The sequence below is a fragment of the Mycteria americana genome, chromosome 8 (assembly GCF_035582795.1).
Source record: "Mycteria americana isolate JAX WOST 10 ecotype Jacksonville Zoo and Gardens chromosome 8, USCA_MyAme_1.0, whole genome shotgun sequence".
NCBI classification, from domain to species: Eukaryota; Metazoa; Chordata; class Aves; order Ciconiiformes; family Ciconiidae; genus Mycteria; species Mycteria americana.
In genome coordinates, this window is record NC_134372.1 from 21,961,107 (window position 1) to 21,981,139 (window position 20,033).

Here is a 20,033-nt window from a genome sequence, read left to right on the forward strand (position 1 = left end):
TTAGTCACCAAATAAAAAAGTAAGTCTAAAAGTACTTTTGCATAGGACATTACATAAAAGAACAGCTCCCTCCCCAAATCTCAAGTTTGTTCCTCTTGGCTAGCCTTTAAAACTGAATCAAGGAGTCTCTTTCTCAAGTAGCATCTTTTTCATTGCCAGTAAAACAAGACTAGTAGCAAAAGAAAACTCTACATAGACCACATGAGGCCATTGGTGGTTCATGCTTCGAGATATGAATTATTTTATTAGAGCTTTACCTTCTGTGATGTTTTAAGACTTGCTGCGGATTCTTAAAAAATAATAAGAATTGTCCTATTCTGATCTGTCAGTAGTTCGGAAACTTAAAACATCCAGGACATGTCTCAAGAAATCCAGCTGTTCTCTTTGATCCTAGATTAGAGGGCCTGTTAGAAATTTTAGAGCTATATAGTTTCTTACACAGTTCCAATTAATATGACACTTGAGCTTTATTCTGTGAATATACAATAATGTAGAAAACTCCTTGGAATTCCCTCATCAGCTATATTCTATTTAAAAATACATGTATTGGTTTTATATCAACATCCTCAACCACATTTAATACTCCATTGATACCCTTAGGTTTAGTACTTCACAGAGCTTTAGCTTCACAGACTCTTACCAATAAATCCCAAAATGCATGCATGACTTGATTTAAGAAAGATATTTTACTTGTGTTTCATACACAAAAAACTGATAATCAACAGTGGCTTAAAAAATTAACACTACTCCACTTTTTCACAAGTGTACAAAAAAGAAACAATAAATTTACATTCAACGGTAAAGCTTAAAGTCCACTCTAATAATAGTTGCATTGACATTCACATACACAAGCACAGAATAAATATTTCAGGATTCTTATAAGAGCATACAGCATACATACAGTACTTTAATTTTACATAATGAGTGCTAGTAGGGTCAGAAATTCATAATCCCATAGCAAAGTAAAACTAAAATCAGAAAAGGTTGTGTGGGTGGTAACACCAAGGTACTGCACAGAGCTAGCAGGTCAGTAAATCCATTTGTGTGAGGAGTTTGCTTCTGCTTCTTCATATTAGGACAGTTTGTTTGCAAAGGTGTATTCAAAGTGCAGATTAAAGCAAAAAAAAAAGATATTCTTGTATTTATTAATACATGCAAGAGGCAGCCCCCAAGTCACCTGACAGAATAAAGCTGTTATTGGCAAGTGGCCGATATAATACAGATGTTTCAGGCAATTTTTCTAAAGCACTTTAATAGCAGCAACTGTAATTTATAATGGCTCTAGATTGACTTCTGTTTGGCTTAAAGGGCAACATATTTCTTTAACATTTACAGCTATATTTCTTTATAAATAAATATCTCAAATAACAAATAGCATAGTTAATGTTTCTTTTTTCTCTCTTTTGCATAAGTGTCGTGGAAAAACTCTGACCTTTTCAGAGACATAATGTGCAAAATAATGTTAGAGTGGAAACAGGGACACAGAGCATCACAGTCAGTTACATTCCTGGGATGTCAGCCCAGCCCTTCTTACACTCTGAGGGCTAGCCTTGCCAGGGTAATGCACGGCTTTAAGGGACAATTTTCCCAATGGCTTGCTTGGTAAGAGATAAAATTTATGGTATCTTAAAGAGCTGTAAATGTGAGGTTTTATTTGAAGGAGTGTGTACAGTATGTCATGTATAGGACTCAGTATTCCCACACAGTGACTTCTCAAGATTTGAAAAGTCTGGTCATCTCCTTTCAGACATTTCCTCCCCAGCCTGAACATCTTTGAACATTTGTGTTCATTAGGTGTTTCCTCTGTTGCATATTTACCAGCTCTTCTTGCATTTTATAATCTGATCTCATATCATCTAGCTGACATCTGCACACAAATATTTCCAATCAGATAGAGGGTGCACAACATTAAAACTTCTAAACCTGTCCTGTAAGTGTCATCAAGACAGGAGCACAGGAACCACAGTGCAGAGTCCAACCTCTCACTGGCTGTACTGTGAAGATTCTCCTTTTCGGCGTAGGAGAAAGGAAACTTGTGTCTGCTTTTTAGATTCTGAAAACAAGCCAGAGTGGAGAAAAAGAGTTAACACCAGAGTTAATAAAGCTTTCAAGACAAAACCTGTTAAGCAATTTAGACAGACACTGTGAATTTCCTGCTGATTTTCTCAAGTCTGTACATATAAGAAATTTGTTAACTGTAGGAAGAAGTTGGGAGTTGCTACATAGCAGAAATCTGCCATTGTTACAAAAACTGGCTAAGTGGGTTCTTTCAGTATAAACCCCTCACTGGTCACTGTTCTCAGTGGTGCTGTTGCCCTTTTCTTTTTTCTCCTGAGTCTTGTTTCCCTTCTTCTTTTTCTTCTTTTTCTTGGTCTCTTCCTTCTTGCCAAACGTTATGAAGTCACTTTTGTCAATTTGGCTGTTTGGTGGCTCCTGCCGGATGGAGATGATTGCAGGAGATCCTGGGATAATGAATTTGTCTGGCAACTCACCAGGACCACCTTGTTTGGGATTTCCCGGTCCAAATTTAAAGGTCCAGCTGTTGCTGTTCACACCAGCTCCCACTGGGGGGGACACCTCTCCCGCCTCAGGTTCTGAAAAAGTCAAAACAGCAAGAAAAGCTTAAAGCATCATTAAATATAAGCACTCAGTGAGTATCAGCTTCCTATTTGAAAACTATTACTTTAGCCTAGCTCTACTTTGACTCTTGACTGCCTGGCTGCTCATTTGGGTGTTATAGACTGGTTCTTGTCCAGGCTGCTCAATGCCAGTATGCACTGACTCACTCCACATACTGCTGGGCCCAACATGCTCTGGATCCCATGTTGTGCCTTGAAATACAATTGTTCTCTATGTTTCTTTTGAATTTGAATTGCTTGCAATAAGACATCGCTGTGATGCACCCCACTGTAGTGTTTTACAGCATGAAACACAAGCATGTGTATTGCATGGAACAAGGGTATATTTGAGGGTGTCAAGTCTTTTGGGACAGGGTTAGAAGAGTGTTCAGGGCAGGGGGAGTCAAGCCTCGGCACTATGAACATCCATGCTGGATATCTTAGAAAACCAGCCTGTCAGCTGTGTCCAGGATTCCTCATGGAGGGAATGAGTTGGTGCATCCCAGATAGCAATCTGAGAGCCAACTTGTGTGTAAGTATGTATGTATGTATGCAATGTGGCTGATCAGCAGACACAGCCCTAGAGCAAAAACAGGAGTGAACTGAATTGCCTGGGTAGAGATACTGCAAGAATCCTTCAATCATGGTGCAGAATCCGGTCTCAGAAATATTCATAGTCTTCTTCAAGGCGAGGCTCTAACAACCTGTTGCTTTTGCCAGGAAATAGGGTGACTCTTGTAAGAGAGTTGTAAAGTTTTTCTAAACTATGAACTTATAAGCAAAATGGGAAATTGGAAAGGGCTGGTGCCAAATTTGTGGTAAGCTGTCAAGAATGGTTCAGAAGTAAATAATACTGCAGTGAGTTCTCAAACCGGGAAAGTCCTCACTATTATGTTTATTTTTTCCTGCTGTAATTTCACAACATAAAGGATGAAAAACACCAGACTGGTGACTAACTCTTGGTTCTTCAAATCGATATGGTAGAATGGCAGATCATAATATTTTATATAGGCAAATATAAAGTGAAGTTCTGTTCCCAGCTTCAGGCTTGCAGTATGAAGCAAGTTTTTAATTTTATTTCCATGATTTTACCAAGATTGAGCTAATCAGATTGAAATGTTTATGTATGTTGTCCTGATAAGGACAATTTTCTAGCATAATGAGATGCAACACAAATCAGGTTCTTCTACGAGAGAAAGTCTTAAAACCTGGCTGTTTTCTTTTTTCTTAAACTTTGAGAATTCTTTGTGATTTACATAACTCCCAATTTTGAATAGGAACACCATATTCCTTTTAGTGTATCATTTTAAGTGTTTAAGGGATTGTGACCAGGGGAAAGCTCAATGCTTATGCATTGATATTAAAGCCCTCAAATCTGATGAAAACATTCTTGTCTACACTCTAAAAGTGCAGTATCACAAACATAGGACCTGTCACACTTGTAACACTCCTAACCACACAAAAATTCTTGCAATACCACACAAACAAAGCCAATACCACTGATCTGATTAAGTCTCAACATCATTGTATTCTGCATCAGAGCTGTCCAGTTGAATAGGTAAAGATGTTCAGGGAAAGGAGGAGGTGGGATCTGCATTGGTACAAGGAAGGGCTGGAAAACCAGCCGAGAGGGACTCCTTATCTCTTGGAAGAGGAGGCAAGGGCACAGAAAGAAGGAAAAGAAACAGAAGTCCTAGGTGTCCCGCTGGTGAAAGAGGGCAGGAAGAGGAAACAAAGTAGACAATCTAAAGGGAGATCTCCAATGTTCTGCCAGACCAGAAGATGCTATTCAGTAAACCTCAGCTACTGACTACTCTGTACCCCTGTAGTAGTAATGAAGAATATTGCATTTGCTTTAGCAGCCATTTCCTGAAATGAACAGCATCTCCTGTACTTCTTATTCTTTTATGATTCTTCACCTTCTGTAACGTTGCTCGTACAATTTTCTATTTTATGAAATAAAATGTATGTCATGTGCAGACATAAGGCTCTCCTGGTTCAAAAGCTAAAAAACACATTTTGCTGCTTGACAATATTTCTCTTGCCTGGCAGCAAAATAAACACCGCTGGAAAGCATGATTCCTTTTAAGCTTTTCCATACTTATGCAGTATGTCCATGTTACAGAGCCATGTTACAAAGAAATGTGTATGCATGACACATCAGAACTGTCTCTGAGACCATCTGTGTAATAGGTTTGGTACACGGAATCTTTGTAAAGGAGGTGATATGACTGCTTTTACAATGTGATGTTTAATCAAGAACTAGAAGACCCTGTACACTTCTTCTTCCCCTAAGACTGTATTTGATGATGAAGAAGATTTGACTTGGAGTTCATGTTCTTTCCAGGAACTGCTGAAGTTGTTTTAGTGACCTTAACTTCCCTAGTCTCAAATAACTTTTTTGAAGTTGTTATTATTAATGTGAAAGTTTCTCTATTTCATCAGTTGTAGCTTTTCTGTAAATTTCCTACAGTCTTAACTATCAGCTTCAGATTTTTTACATGTTTGTTGTTGGTAACAGCAATGTCCTAGCAAGCCCTTTCATACTAAATACATTAATATGAACCAGCTTTCATTTCTGCTTAATAAAGTATTTTGGTCAGGTATATGCCATATTGCTTTTGTTTCAAAGGTGAATGATGTGTCTCTTGGCCTTCTTCCAAATTATTAATCAATAGTCTTTCTCCAGCAATATAAAAATGTGAGCTTTCATATTGTACATAATAAATTAAGCCCTATTTAACAAATAAATCCTTTCTCCTTCCCAACAAGCCCATGCAACATTTATTCTGAACAACATGGGCCCAGACCCAGTGCTCTTTTCCTGTTCCTGGCAGGAAAAAAACAGCTGAAGGTGACCTCAAATAATTTTTGAACCACCCTGGTTTGAACCACCCTGGGGAGAGCCCTGTAGCAGTGAATAATCCAAAAACTGCTTTGAAGTGTACAGGGTTACAACACTCTATGGATCGCAGTGCCACCACAGCACACCTGAAGTGTAGTCATGCCATTTTGACGTGACCATATTAGGCTGAAGACAGGACATGAGACAATGACAGTGACTTTATCCATTTCACCACAAAATTACAGCAACGTGCAAGAATAGAGGGTATCCTGAAGGTACAGCATCTCTTTTTCCTCACATGAAAACTCTTGACAGTCTAACAGGGTGCACATACACGTCTGCATTATTGAAATCTAATTCAGAACAGGATACTGACCCTTTAATCTGGTTCTGCCTAGACAAATCCACTGACCAGATGAAGTCAGTAACATTTATCACAAAGCCATCTGACATAATGTATCCAAACACAACAAACCCATCATACCTACCCTGGAATCAGGATTCTGTCAAGCTAAAGACTAAGGAGGTTTTCTTGCATTTTCCCAGCCCCTGAATATGTTTGTTGCCTGTACAAAGTAAGCATTTTAATACTCCTTAATACTCACTAATCCAAAGGAAACTAATTATCCCTACAGCTGTGTGGAGAGCTCACATACAAAAAGCCAGAGACAGACAGAACTTAGTGAGTTAATAGCCATCATTTCCTATGAGTGGGGCTTCAACAGCCTCCTCAGGAAATTTCCCTTCTGTGTGATTGATAACATGTGCGTTTATCTGTATTGGCAGGCTGGAAGGTCAGAGTTCAGTTGTATTAACAATGTTGTATGTTTAGGCATTTCATATCAAAGATAAATGTCACTTACCACCTAGTTTCCAAAGCTTCCTTAAACATCTCTTCTGTTTCTTATCAGCAGGAATTTAACAACAAAACTTTCCACTTAGATGCTATTTTACATTTAACAGGATTAGTTGTACTTCTTTTGCATATTTTCTGAGTCTTATTAAATGCTTTAAAGTTGTTTATTAGAGGAAAATCTAAATAAAGCAAAGCTATATTTATACCACTTAATTTAAAACATTACACTTCACTTCTTCCTACAGCTACACAGGGGGGGTTTGCCAGAGTTCCTACGTAAAAATGCAGAGTCTGGCCATTTCCTGGTGTAACTCAAAGGATTACTTTGGAGACTGCCCCTTCGCTTTATTCTCAAGGAATACAGCAGTCTTCATGTTCAATGATCAAATGATTTATTTTTAAAATGCATGCACGCAGCAGAACCCAAAATCTAGGCTGCACCCGCAGCCCCAGATGCTTCTTTGCCTGTGTGTCTGCATGCTAAAATGGGAGATGAACTTTTCACTCCTTCCATTTCCTCATACTTTCACCAAAATACAAGTGTCTCAGTAGACTTTAAATGGAACCTAGAGCAACAGAGTCTCTGCAGTCAAGTAGATCATATATTTAGTTGGGAGGAAAGGACTTCTAGGTTGTCTTTCAAAGTACTTCTTTTTCTGTCCGGTGACTGTTGTCTGAAATGCACAGGCAAATCTACATACAAAAAAACCCCCACATCCTAAAATCACCTATCTGAAAGCTTGAAGCAGTAGGGTATGGTGTCTAGCTACTTTTTTCTCTTCCAGAGCATTTACAGGTCATATGCTGTACTCCTCTACCTCTCACAGGACTTGAAAAACACACCAATCTCAGTCAATAGGACTTGTTCAACAAGTCCTAATTGCTCTGAAAGCACCTGATTTCCTACACATTGTCAGATAGAAAGTGTCATGTGGATGTCATAGGCTCCAAGATCCCAGAAAGGGTGCAGGTTGCAGGTGAGCTGTGTCACTTTGCTGAGCACAAAGCTTCTCGCTCACATGCTCCACGCAGTCCTGATCTCAGCACACAGGTTTTTCAGTGGTACCTAACTCTCCCCATGCTCTGTGCAGGGAGCCCAGGCACCTACTACAAGAAACAGGGTCCCTAGAATTTAGCTTGTAGTAGCTATAGGCACCTAAATTTTTTATCTTAGATGTCATCCACAGAGTAAGGTATCCCTTTTCTAAATTCAGCCACCAAAAAAGTAGGCATTCAATCTAAACTGTCTAATTTAGTTCTTGCTATAATCTATAAAGAGAGACAGACACCCTCAGAAGGCAGTTCAACCCACCTAGCTTAAATGCCTATTTTTAGATGCACTGAATTTTCTTTGTTCCTCTCCTCTCTCTCCTGGAGCTGTATTACCTTTGCTTCTTTAACTACAGATAAAGCCCAGACAGCCAATTTAAACTAGACAGCTAACTTTTGGGTGGCTATTGCAAAAGGAGCTGAATTCCACCCTCAGGAGCAAGCTAAGCAGCATTGTGGCTTGGGGGATGTTGTACTAACGACCATACCTGAGTATTTAAAAAAAGGAAGTTTGAAACTAATCTCTTTTAACAGTGACAGCCACGAAAATCCTGTGCAACTATGTGCAAGATGAGGCCACTTTCTCAGCCCTAATCCCTTCATGGGATTTTCATTTAGACAGGCATTGGCATCTTCTGTTCAGAAATACCTGAGAAATCTCAGCCATATTGTTAAGGTTGTACCATTTCCACATCTTAAAAGGCCACATTTTAGTTATGACAGCAATAACACCAGTACAGGTCTTGAGTGATACTCTGCTGCAAAACTCCAAAGTACAGGTCTGTCACTGAGATTCACAGTGCTGCCGTTTCAGATGTGGCATTTGCGAATTCACTCAATTGAAGGGTTGGCTTTCATCAGCTTGTAAAACCGTCCAAGCTGATATGTAAGTGGAACAAAGTCAAAATGCTGAGTGATGGGTACAAACCGTCTGAAATTGAGATGTCTTCTAAATCTGGGGCAAAACGCCTGCTCACAGAACATGTCATCACTCAGCCCACAAATCAGATATCTCATCAGGTCTGGGCTAAGACTGCAGTTTCTATCTCACTGACATTGTTGTCTCTTTCAGGGAGGCCATGTGTTTTTTTCCTGTCCCTATATAGCCCCACAGCTCCAATCTGGTGTTTACTAGGAACAGGTGGTGCTCACTTCCCATAACGGGAGCTGGCCATATATTCAGAGCATCATGTACATAGTCTCTACCTCTTATGCCTCTGCTGCTTTCTTAAAGAACGTTTGTCAGAAGGCAGCTAACTCGTGTTAGAACAGATGTGCCCCTGCTCAAGGGGGAGAAGAGGAAAGCATTTCTGTGCAGCTCTATCTCCCTGCAGAGACGTTTTTGACTGTGTGACATGCTCAGCCAAGACAGCAGCTTGCTTTCACTCTGTTCCACCCCTCCCCACTCACCACTTTGTCCCTGTCTTGAAAAATTTGGTGGCTCATGGACTCAGGAGATCATTTAGATAAAAGCTTTCAATCAAACCATCTATTATTATTACGTTTAAAGGAAATCTTTTTCAATGTTTTTTTTTTTTTTTCTGGACACCAGAACATGCAGACTAAAGCCACCGTGAGACCAGGAATACCCCGTCATTAATCACAGACCCTTCTGTCCACAGGTCAGAGTAGCAAAACACATTAATTAAATGAATTTATTTAAAACTGAGATCAGGCAATAAGCAGAAGCAAATTGCAGAGAAAGCTAGTCATTAACCTGATTTCTCTCTTCCCTGCCTCCTCCACTGATGCTGTACTTACTGCAGCTTCTGCCTCTGGCAAGCTTAATGAATATTCACTGTTATAAAGAGTCTGACATTCTGCACTGACTCTGAAACAGCACATCAAATGCAAACAGTGTGCACTGAAAAACCCTGTCTGTGTCATTTGGAGGATGTCTGCAGACATTCTGGCTTCACTGATCATTCCTAAGCCTTTTTGGGATTAAAATGCCCATTTAATCATTTTTTTTAAAAACAAACAAACAAAAAAAATGAAGCCACAACCAACAACACAACAAAGAAAGCAAATAAAAATCCATCATCAGCATGATAAAATGACAGATACTGAACTGAAAGACGGAGAACTTATTCAGTCAGAACAAAGTTGAACCATTTTAACTATCAGTTTGCCAAACAATCCGAACCATCTCTACAGACTATGTCAATTTGGAGTCTTAAAGAAAAAAAACAAATAGTTCTCACTGTATGCCCTTCCATCTGTTTGACCTGTTCTGCGCTAATGACTCAGAGACAGGAGGAATGAACAAAATGAAAACTTCTCTCCACCAAGGAGCCTGTAGCTTTAATCCATTGCTTGGATTTAAAGTCAGTAACGTTAAATGGGGTAATTATAGCACATACGTTGTTGGAGATACATAACCCCCCACTGCTCCAACATCCAGATACAGGGGGGTTGGGCACGGAGGTGGGCACAGAGGTCACTTCCAGCTCAGTCTCAGGTTACTGTCCATGCTGACATTGAAATTGAATTTAAACAGAGATTAGCGACCTCATTATAAGAAAACAATCTTACATGGCTGTGTATTAAAGCAATTGTCTCAGCTACCAAATAGCTCTGCCAGCATATTCTGAGATATGTGAAAGCAAAAATTGATTTGCTTGCTACCACAGCCTGCTGTGGCCAGAGCACAGCACAGGCTAAATGGCTTCTTGCAGCTGCTGAAGAAGCAAACAGAGCCCAGTGTCTGCAGCCCCAAGCTCCTCTCACTCTCTTTTCACTAAAAGAGGCTTTTCCTCCCACAAAAACATCAACTTTCTCAGGTAACACCCCTTCTAGTGCTGTACTTGTGCCCAGTCCTGCTCCCACTGGTAGAATTTGTCTTGGAAAGCATCTGTTAGTACTTGCTTAGCACAAGCTTTAACCTTTTCCTCACCTGAGGACTAATCTGCTGCATCACTGAGAGAGCATGCACACACATCCAGGATGCTCCATATCATCTTTCCAGCTCTAACTGGACGCTGGACTCTGGGGGATGCAGCGTATGAATGTTTGTGTCGCATGCAGAGCTTGTTAGGAAGAGACTACTCAGGCAATATAAGGTAGATGGACTTCTGTTTGGGCATCTCACCATGTCTGCAGGCCCACAGTGACCATTTTTAAGAGTTCATAGTTGAAAACAGCCAAAAAAAAAAAAAAACCCAGATGATTTTCATCTTATAAATGCATTGTAAATATAGTGTGGGCAGCTAGAGCATCAGCTGTTCTGCCCTTGTTTTAATGCAAACAGTAAGGTAAAGGGCAGTGAATAGCACAGGAAAACTGGACTTGGTGTTGGGGGGACTGCTGTGCCACTCAGTACCTGGGAAGGGAGAGGGGAGAGGTGGTGTGGGCAGTGGCTGGGGACAATGTTCCCCTGAGGACCTGCAGTGGGTTGGCCTTGCTGCCACCCACCTTACCTCCACCAAAGAAAAGGCTTTTCTTTGCCTTCATGTCAAACCAGGTGCTATGGAGCCTCCTTAAATGCCCTAAACTGAATCAACTGGAGCGGCAAACAGCTACCCAGGCCTCTGCTGAGGGCTGATTTTAGGATTGCTAGGGGACACATCCCAAAAATGTGGACTTTGAGACAAATCTTTAAAAGCTGGGATGTCTGATTTGTGGCTCAAATCTCCTGCTGGATGTGACCAGGAGGGAGGTGGCACTCTAACTGCTTTCAGCTGACTGGTCCTGTGTGTGGGTGCTGCTCTCTAGAGACATGAAATATTGCAAAGAGAGCAAAAGTCACTGCAGAAGACAAAGCTCTGAATGTCAGGAGGACAGGAACAGATATGTGCACTCCTTAGTCTGTATTATGGAAAGTCAATTCTGGTTACTGTGTTCTGTCAACTTTAAATAAAAAATAATTTAATACTTACATACAAGCACTTTTATGTGAAAGACAACAGGCTCACAGACCATCATAAATCCTGCTGTGAAGGTGAAAAGGGGGAAGCATTTCCTGGCTGCTGCTGCAGCCTGTAACAGTATTCTGCAGACAGCCGACCCCCCCTCCCCTTGTTCTCTGCTAGATGAGCTATTGAACTGAGGCCAAGAGCACAGACATGCTATCTATCCAGTCGCTTTCTGCCACTGGAGGCCACTCTGCTTCTGTGGGGTGACCACAGGATCAGCAGCTTGGACTCCTGCCTACAGCCACCACCTCGATGGCTGGCTGTGATTGATTCCCCAAAGAAGGAAAATTTCAGGTCGGGGATTTCAGGTTACCTGAAGGGAAGACAAAAGGCAGGATTAGATGTTCTCCTAGCATTGGATGTCTTGGACAGCACTAGCTTGTTTTTATTTGTGTCCACCTTGGAGAGTGAATACTCCTAAGAGAATTCAGTTGAATTCAGCCCCTTCTGCTTAGCCTCAGCAAAACTGTTTACCAAGTACCAATCTCTACAGCTGTGAAAACCTTCTGCAGGTAAACTTACCTTAGCACAGTCCATATTGCTGCTAGCGCATAAAGAGGAAAGAGCCCAGTATGGCTGCCAAACCCAGTGCTGGTAGGCAAAAGAGAATCCCCACTTTTTAACTGAGCACAATTAATAGAAAGACAGTAACTATGGAAACTTGAAGCATCAATTTTAGTCTTTCAAAGCAGAACCCAATTTTAACGAACTAACTGGATGCTTGAAGTGGTAGTGAAAGAAAAAGGGACACGTTTATTTCAGTGCTTTTAGAGGCGTCTGTTTTAAACATGACTGAATGTGTGAGCTTCACCACTTAGAAAGGACAGCATAGTAATGGATCATGGACACCTAAGAAATGGGTAATATAACTTTTTTTTCTTTCTTCATCATCTATGTTTAGCTTGCAGGCTTCAACCATTCCTCTTGTATATGGCTCCCACTCCAGCAGCCCAAACCATTGTAATCTCCAGGCCAGATGACTACCGTGTGAAGCTTTCTGCTTGGACCTTCCTTTCAAAAAACACGCAAAGCTTCAGAGAGTGGAAAATGCAGCGCCTTGTCTCTCAGAAGTTGAAGGTGGCTCCGTGCTCTGAACCTCAGAGCTGGAACCTGTTCCCTGGCTCCCTCTGGCTCTGATCACAAATAAAGGGATAATTTTACTGGTGTTTTATGGATGAAAGCTGAAACTGGCCTTTTCTCTATCTGGACCATAAAGGGGAAGAAAGGGTACTATTACTGTTTAGTTTGGTTTTGTTATCCTCAAGGGATTTCTTCATTTTAAAAGTAAACTATACCATACAGGTATATAAAATTAATTTAGACCTACAAAATCCTTTAGCTGACCTACTCTGACTAGTTTATCACTGAACCTCTGCAAACTTCTCCTCCTCCGAAAGCCAATTAACTAAATACTAACCCATGTCTATTTTGATTCTCACCAATATGGCTGTTAGCCAGCAACCTGCCCTAAAAGAGGTGTGTTACTTTAATACCTTCCACAGGAAGGGGCTGTAAAACTGAAGACATCGCAGGCCTCAAAACAGACTCTGGCAGTCACAGCCCTCTTTCCCTTCCACAATATGTATGTCACATTAGCAGCTTCCTATCATCTCTTGTTAGGATCACATCCCATTATTATTCCTTTTTACTGCTATGGGATGAATGAAGCTAATAATATTTCACATCAGCTAAAAATGAATCTTAATTAAATGTGATTAATAACTGCTAATACAATATGATAAGTCCCCTGGATAAGCACACTACACAATTTCTCTATTTTTCAGAATCTTTTAAACATCCTCCGAGGAGAAAATGGAGGTGACCTTGCAAAGACTCCCCACATCCATCCTCCTACTGCAGAAATAGCTTTGCTCTTTCAAGTGGTTGTGAGGTCCACACTTGAAGGATTTTTTCTTAGGTTGTAGGTAAATCCAGATATTATGATCATTTAGAGTCATCTGGGTCTTTAACCCATTAAAGTAGATTATTTTGGTACTGATGAGATGAACTAGACTGACTGCCCTGGAAGTCTGGATCTACTGTATCATGGCTCCAAGCCTTCTACCTGTTTGTGCTTCCCTGCAGCTAAAGGTGTCCTCTCTTAATTGAGAAGACAGTACCTGCTTGAACCATATGATGAAATGTTTGCATTAGGTTTTCAACAGATGTGTATCTGTGTAGTTCTGCTGAATTTAATAGATCTGCATGCAGTTCTGCTCTGGCTGGCTGTTAAAAGCCAATTTAAATGTCTTTATGAACCTCCTAACTTGTTCAGTGCTTTGTTCTACTTGGTCACATAAATTGAAATCACAAACTGCTAGGTGACGTGCTGTAAAGGCCATATAATGCTGAAACAAAATAAATTTAACAAAGAGATTACTTGGGGGGGGGATAATACACAATTATGGAATATTAAGGTATGGTTATCTAAGTAAAGATGAGATCAAAGTTGGCAGTTGCTTGAAATGGATGGCACCACATTGCAACAGCCATTTTAACGAAGTTGCAGATGCCTTTTGTGTCTTGTCTCTAGGACTACACTTTCTTAAATATTCATCAGATGGTAAGTATTAAGTCCTGGAGGTTTAACACTTATACAAAAGTGGGTAGAGCCTTCTCTGTTAATTTTTGATCACTGTAACCTTTTCAGAATAGAGCCCTCATAATCCCAGTTTAAGAGTTAGTAAATGACCTACTTTATATTTCAATTAGTTTGATTTTAATTTTATAGCCCCATTCATGCTTTAAGCCAAGAATTGTTCCCTCAGTGGAACAATTGAAGCAATGACTCAGGCTTGTCCTTCCACCTAAAATGATGCTTTACATTACACTCAGGAACAACTCATTTGCTAATGAACTGTTTCAAGAAAGGCATTGCTCAAACAGTTGTAGTAACATATCAGAAAGTTATTTATATAATATGCCTGCGATTTCACTTTTCTGAAGGAAATATTAAAAATGGAAGAACTGGCTTGAAATGAACAGGAAGATCAAATCTGGGAAATAAATTATTACACATAAAGTGTAATGGATGTGAAATGGATGTCTGAGAGCAAAGTAAGGAAAATGAACTTTATTTCTACATAATTGCTTAACAGAGACTGTCTCAGAAAAAAATCCTATCCTGATTAAATTTTAGAAAATTCACATTTCTTATAGCTGTGATTCCTTTAAATGAAAAGGCAGGGAGAACATCAAGGACAGACTGTATCTGGATTGATAGCATAGTTATTTTCCTTTCAGGAAACGTGTCATATGCCCAGGTAACTAGGACAAGCTGTCAAAGAGCAGAGACATTTAAAAGATCTTGGTGTTTATAAGGTGATGTTATTGCTTCTTGAACCCTTCACTTCAAAAAGAATTTTAAATTGCCATCTAGTGGGATCTACATGTAGAATATTTAAAAAATATTTTAACACTGAATTAAACTTTAAACGTTTGTTTTCCCCTTGTAATTGTATGTATATACATAACGTTAATATACAATTAGTTCATTTGTTTTGAATTTCTGTGATTGTTGAGGAGGTGACTGGCTTCTTAATTATTATAGATATACTTTACATGTAGGTGCACTCAGAATGATGCAGAGAGCAACTCCTGACAGCAACAGGGACCACCGTGAAGTGTCAGCCTCATGTACGCCAATCCATAATATGGACACTTCTCTGAACTGCAGAAGATGGGGGGCTGTGCAAGGCACTTCTTTAGCAGAGAGGAAACTGGTGACGGACGTGTGTGCATTGATACATTCTTTGCATAAATTCTGGCCTGCTAATACCCACAGTAGTCCTTGCACAGAGGTGGACATACAAAATGTAAAGACAATGTTTCTTTCAGAAACTGTAGGCCAAATCAGATGCTTAAGCCTCAGGAACACTTTAAAGATTGATTTGAGTTGGAAACGTCAGGTGAGACCATGTTATTTGCAATTCCATCAAGGCCACATGCAACCAGGGCCTCCTGAACCAGTCTTTGTGCTTCCCAGGATGGGCCAAGCCCTCTCCCACCTCAAAGAACACCTCATTTCAGATTCCCCTTTCCCAGCATTTTCCTCAGTCACACCGCTACCAGGTCAGGTCATGGAGGAAAGGGCTTGTTACGTTATTAATTCTGTATCTGGAATAGTAGCTTAATGTGTATTGTGTCCCGGTCCATTTTAATCCACACAGACCACTCTAGTTCACAGAGTCCCGATATGTGGTGCAGCTCACATATGTCAGATCATATGATGATAAATGCATATGCCTGCTATAGCGGGGAACACTGTTCTCCCACTCGGGGATCCCTGGTGCCAGGCAAACCAACTCACCCACCAGCTCTCCAGATCTCCCAGTTGACTGTATTTGGTGTATGAGTTGGCAACAGCAGCAATTCTCAATTCTCATCTCAAAGGTGTGAGACGAGCATGTGACAGCAGGGGAGCACAAAGCCAAAAGAGCTTCACCCCCTGCTTCATAAAGGGGGATTTATGTCAGCTACTTCAATATATTCCCTCACTGGAAGGGGGAAAAAAAAAGGCAACTTCTGCAGCAAAAGGCCAGTTGCCTGGACAGCAGCAAGAGCAGCCATTCATTAATCTTGATATGCCTTGTCCCACTAAGCCCTAGGTGTAAATGGCTGCAATCCTTACACTGCTTCATAGTCTCCCTATGATCCACAACTGCAGCACTGAACCTAACTTAAACATATTCCCTTTACACCAGACTTGAAGAAGAAATGGTTTGGGGTAGCCAGCAGAAACATAGTTCGTGACAACAAGGAGAAAAAAGCTCTATTTTTATCTCTTCCTGCTGACACATGGAATAGCACACACTTCATTCAAGCATACACACAGCTGCTCAGTAGCTGGAGTTTCTGTAGTGGCTTAGAGACTGGAGGAAGTGCAGTCAAAGCACATATACTGTGTACTGAGGAGAAAAGACAGCAAAAGGATGCTTTAAAATGCAGTACTTTATCTAGTTCATTCTACTCACCAGAGAGGCACACAATTCCAAATTTTGTATTAAAGAATGTGTATGCATATTTACTGAAACTAGCACTAATATTTAATACCTCTTCGTGTAAAAACAGCATAATCATGCATGCAGATCTTTGACAAGCAGCTATCAAAAATTTTTGCATCAGCAATTATCCAATTTGCATCTCTACTGAAACAACTCAGTGAACAGGTAAACAGATTTGTATCTCTGTGGATGAGAAAATCTGCCAGTTGCTTAGAGCTGATGTGTCAGTCTTCAGGAGGGGACAATACCTGGAGAGAGGACAAATATTTAGGCTCAATAGCAAATACTAACATGAGCCATATAGCCCTGCCTATAGTATCTGAGAGAAACAAATAGCAGACATGAATTATGATGACTTTACTCTTTTTGCAGGGGCCAGAGCTTTCCCTTTGGCCCATAAATATTTTTTAGAGATAAAGACACAATTTAAAAAAAAAAAAAGGTGAGAGGGGAAGGCAGCAAAATACGAACAAAACAACAGTTTATAAATACCGAAAATAATCTGTGAATTGCCCAGCTGCTCTCTTCAGGGCCTCAGTCATTCACCAAAGTATACCAAGTGGTGCCAGGTGGGATGACTTTCCCCTCACTGAAGCAGCTGAGATAAACTAATTGATTCAAGGCTACTCTGGAACCCAAAGTCACCTGTTTGGACAACTATGTCTGCAACTGCACCCAAACCTGCAGAGCTTTCTTAAGGCAAAACCCACTATTTTCCCCCTCTATAAATAACTTAGGAATCAGTTCATACTTCTCCCAAATATCCTTCCCGCTCCTGCCTCCAGCTTGGTTTCAGTGCTTGTCTTCAGAAACCAAAGTGAATCACCCATTTCCTTCCTCCTAATCCTCAACTATCACAAGCCTATCTGCAAGTTTTCTGCTGCTCCCCCAGGTAATTTTGCTTTGGGCTCAGTACAAAAACTACATTAATAAAGAAAAATGCTGAGCAAGTGGCACTGCCATAGTCTAACCCACAGAGAATGGAATCAAGCTTCTTCTCTTGTGGCTGTTGTATTTCAATCACAATTAAATAATGAAAGAGCATAAGCTGCAGCCTGAATTTTCTCATGCAGCTTTTTCTACCCATGCAGGATTTTTGTGTCTCTGGTCTTTGCTCTGTGGCATCATGTCATGCCCACTCATCCTGCCAATTCTCAGAATATTTATCACTTTGCTTAAACATCAGTAGTTTTGTGATTGTGTGAGAATCTTATGTTTCACAGGGGAAAAAAAAAAGTTACTTTTGCCTGCTAACACACCAGAAAGGAAATAAAAGGAACTCATTCTTTGTTGTAGAAAAAAACCATGATTTTTAAAACAATCTCTACTTGACGATTAAGTTTTGAGTGTTCAGGATTGGCAGCATAGGACTGACCCAATGCAATTTTGTAGTCTGTTTATCCATCCTAATCTCTACATCATCATGCATTTAATAACAGGTGCTGCTCTCCCCTGTCCAGGCATCTGTGACAATCAGAACAGGCCATGCATGCGTTACTGCTTCAGAGAAAGCAACTGCCTTCATAAATCTAATTCCAGTCAATGAAGAGCTCACATCTGAGAATCACAGAACTGAGTAATCAATAATCATGGTCTGCAAGACAGAAAAATATCTTCCGATGGCTTCTTTCAAAGCTGTGCACTGTTTGCTGGATTCTTTTTCAGTATTCCAGTATTATGCTGCTTCCCTAAAGGCTGTGTGGACCAACACTGTTATTCTGCATAACTGTATCTGGCACTTGACCTGAATATGTTTCTCCCGATTAGGCACTGACATTCTCATCTGGAAACTCTGCACATTCAAACTATTGTCTCAGCATAAAGGTGTACCCAAGTTATTCTGAAAACCCAGCTGAATGTTTCCTAGGATGTATTGTCTGTGTCCCAAAAACTTTAGTGATCAGTATGATTTGGAAGCTTTCACCTCCAGATTCCATCATCTGCTGCAACTTACACCTCCCAGTCTATGTGTTATAAAGTGATGGGTCTCTGTCAAGTGGTGGGAGGGGCAAACCTCCACACCGCAAATAACAATTACAACATTTTTCCCTAACTGCCAACCTCAGCAGAGAAGTAAAAGAATGATTAACACATAAATAAGAAATAGCCACTGGCTACTAGCCTTGATTATTCCAGGTCAAAGATGAAACGCAAGCAGGTCTGCAAAGGAGGTAGAAATTTCCACCTAGGACCTCTCCTCTGCAGTAAACAGGAGACCTCACTGCCAGGTGCAACAATTTGCCCCCTTTCACAAATACTAACTTTATCTCAGCAACCAAATATTCCTCTTACCTTAATCCATGTTATATATTTTTCATGTTTACCATCAGAATTCCACAGTCTCAGACCACATGCTCTGTATGACAAAAACCTGCAACAGTTGCCTCTTTTCAGAGTGAATAAAGGCCATTCAAAACACAAACAATCCTCTCTTGTCTCCTCAGTTTCTCTGTGAAAGTAGAAGGAATTTGTACGTAGCCCAGAAGGCCACAAACTCAGTATCTGGCAAAGCAGAAAGCAAGCTCTGCTCTACAGGAATACCTATTCATCAATTTCAAAGAGTAATACATACACTCAGCATCTGAGCTGACCTTAACTATTAACCCAACATATGAAGCAAGCAGCTGTGCATCCAAAAGTCAGGACCAAGGATACCTAAAAATTCACAGTTCATCAGCAGCACTATAGCTGCCAAAACTGTTGTATAAAATTGTATTTATATGTTCACAAAAATTAATACCATGGAATTAATACAGCTCCATTTTTTACCAGTAATTACTCTGAAGTGCAAAATGGCCAGTTCTCTCATTTTGTGCATGCTACACGATGGCTGCTAGACTTTCTGAAGGCTCAAATGCTGCTCCAGCATTATATAATCTCAGAATTTAACAAAATCAAACGTATAATCCCTATGGCTTTAGGAAAAGCCTCAGGGGGGAGGGGGAAGAAGAAAGAAAAAAGAATCATAACTCTGATGATGTAGAAAAAACAAACAAGAAGTTTAATTTTTTAAAATCAGATGATCTGTGGATGTTTGACTACTGAGCTCTGTACATGGGACTGGTAATAATTAGCTCTCAAATAACTTCTCAAGTATAATGTTCTGCACAGCTCAAAGGAAAGGCTATTGCTGTGAAGCCCAAATGATAGAGCAAATATTTGATTACTATTTTCTACAATCCCCAGCCTGTACCTCAAAAGTAGATGTATGACCAGTCCAATGCACTCTTGCCCACTTTTGCCAGAATCCATCAGCATATTACCCAAATCCCAGGCAGTAGTATCAAAGATTGCTGAAATGCTTGGAAAAAAATTAGTTTGACCTTCCAAGCACTGTGTATTATTAAGGGAAGACATCAACTAGACCGGGCAATCTACATTCCATAAATGAGCTAAAAATAAAATTAAAAAAGATACAAGTAACTAGGAATGTCCAAACAACCCTCACCACAACCTCAGCATTTTAGTTTTTCAACAGGAGCAGGTACAGGTAAGAAGATGACTGGTCAGCCCATGTAAGGAGAGAGCAGCCACTTGTTTGAGTAGTACAGAGCCTCACTTTCCATAGAAAGCATGGGCTAAACATGCATGTAAAATTTTCACTCATTTCCAGGATTCAGAAGAAAACCTGGGACTTGTCCACAACAGTAACTGGATAACCTGTTCATTTCAGTAGAAACAGAAAACAATGAGATTTCACAGAAGTCCAGATGTCACTCGTCTTGGTCTAGGATTGCTCCTAGAGCA

At 40.3% G+C, this 20,033-nt stretch overlaps 1 protein-coding gene across 3 annotated transcripts in view; it reads right to left on the reverse strand.

Moving 5' to 3' along the window:
* Positions 1-523: 523 nt before the first annotated feature.
* The window catches only part of LOC142413726 (protocadherin alpha-C2-like), a 104,787-nt gene continuing 85,277 nt past the window's right edge, over positions 524-20,033 (reverse strand). For 2 of the 3 annotated variants that reach the window (XM_075510143.1, XM_075510142.1), the window contains exon 4: positions 524-2,594. In XM_075510143.1, the coding sequence (XP_075366258.1) occupies positions 2,284-2,594 (311 nt within the window). In that variant the 3' untranslated portion in view covers positions 524-2,283. The remainder of the gene's footprint in view (positions 2,595-20,033) is intronic. The other variant, XM_075510144.1, reaches the window with a different exon arrangement.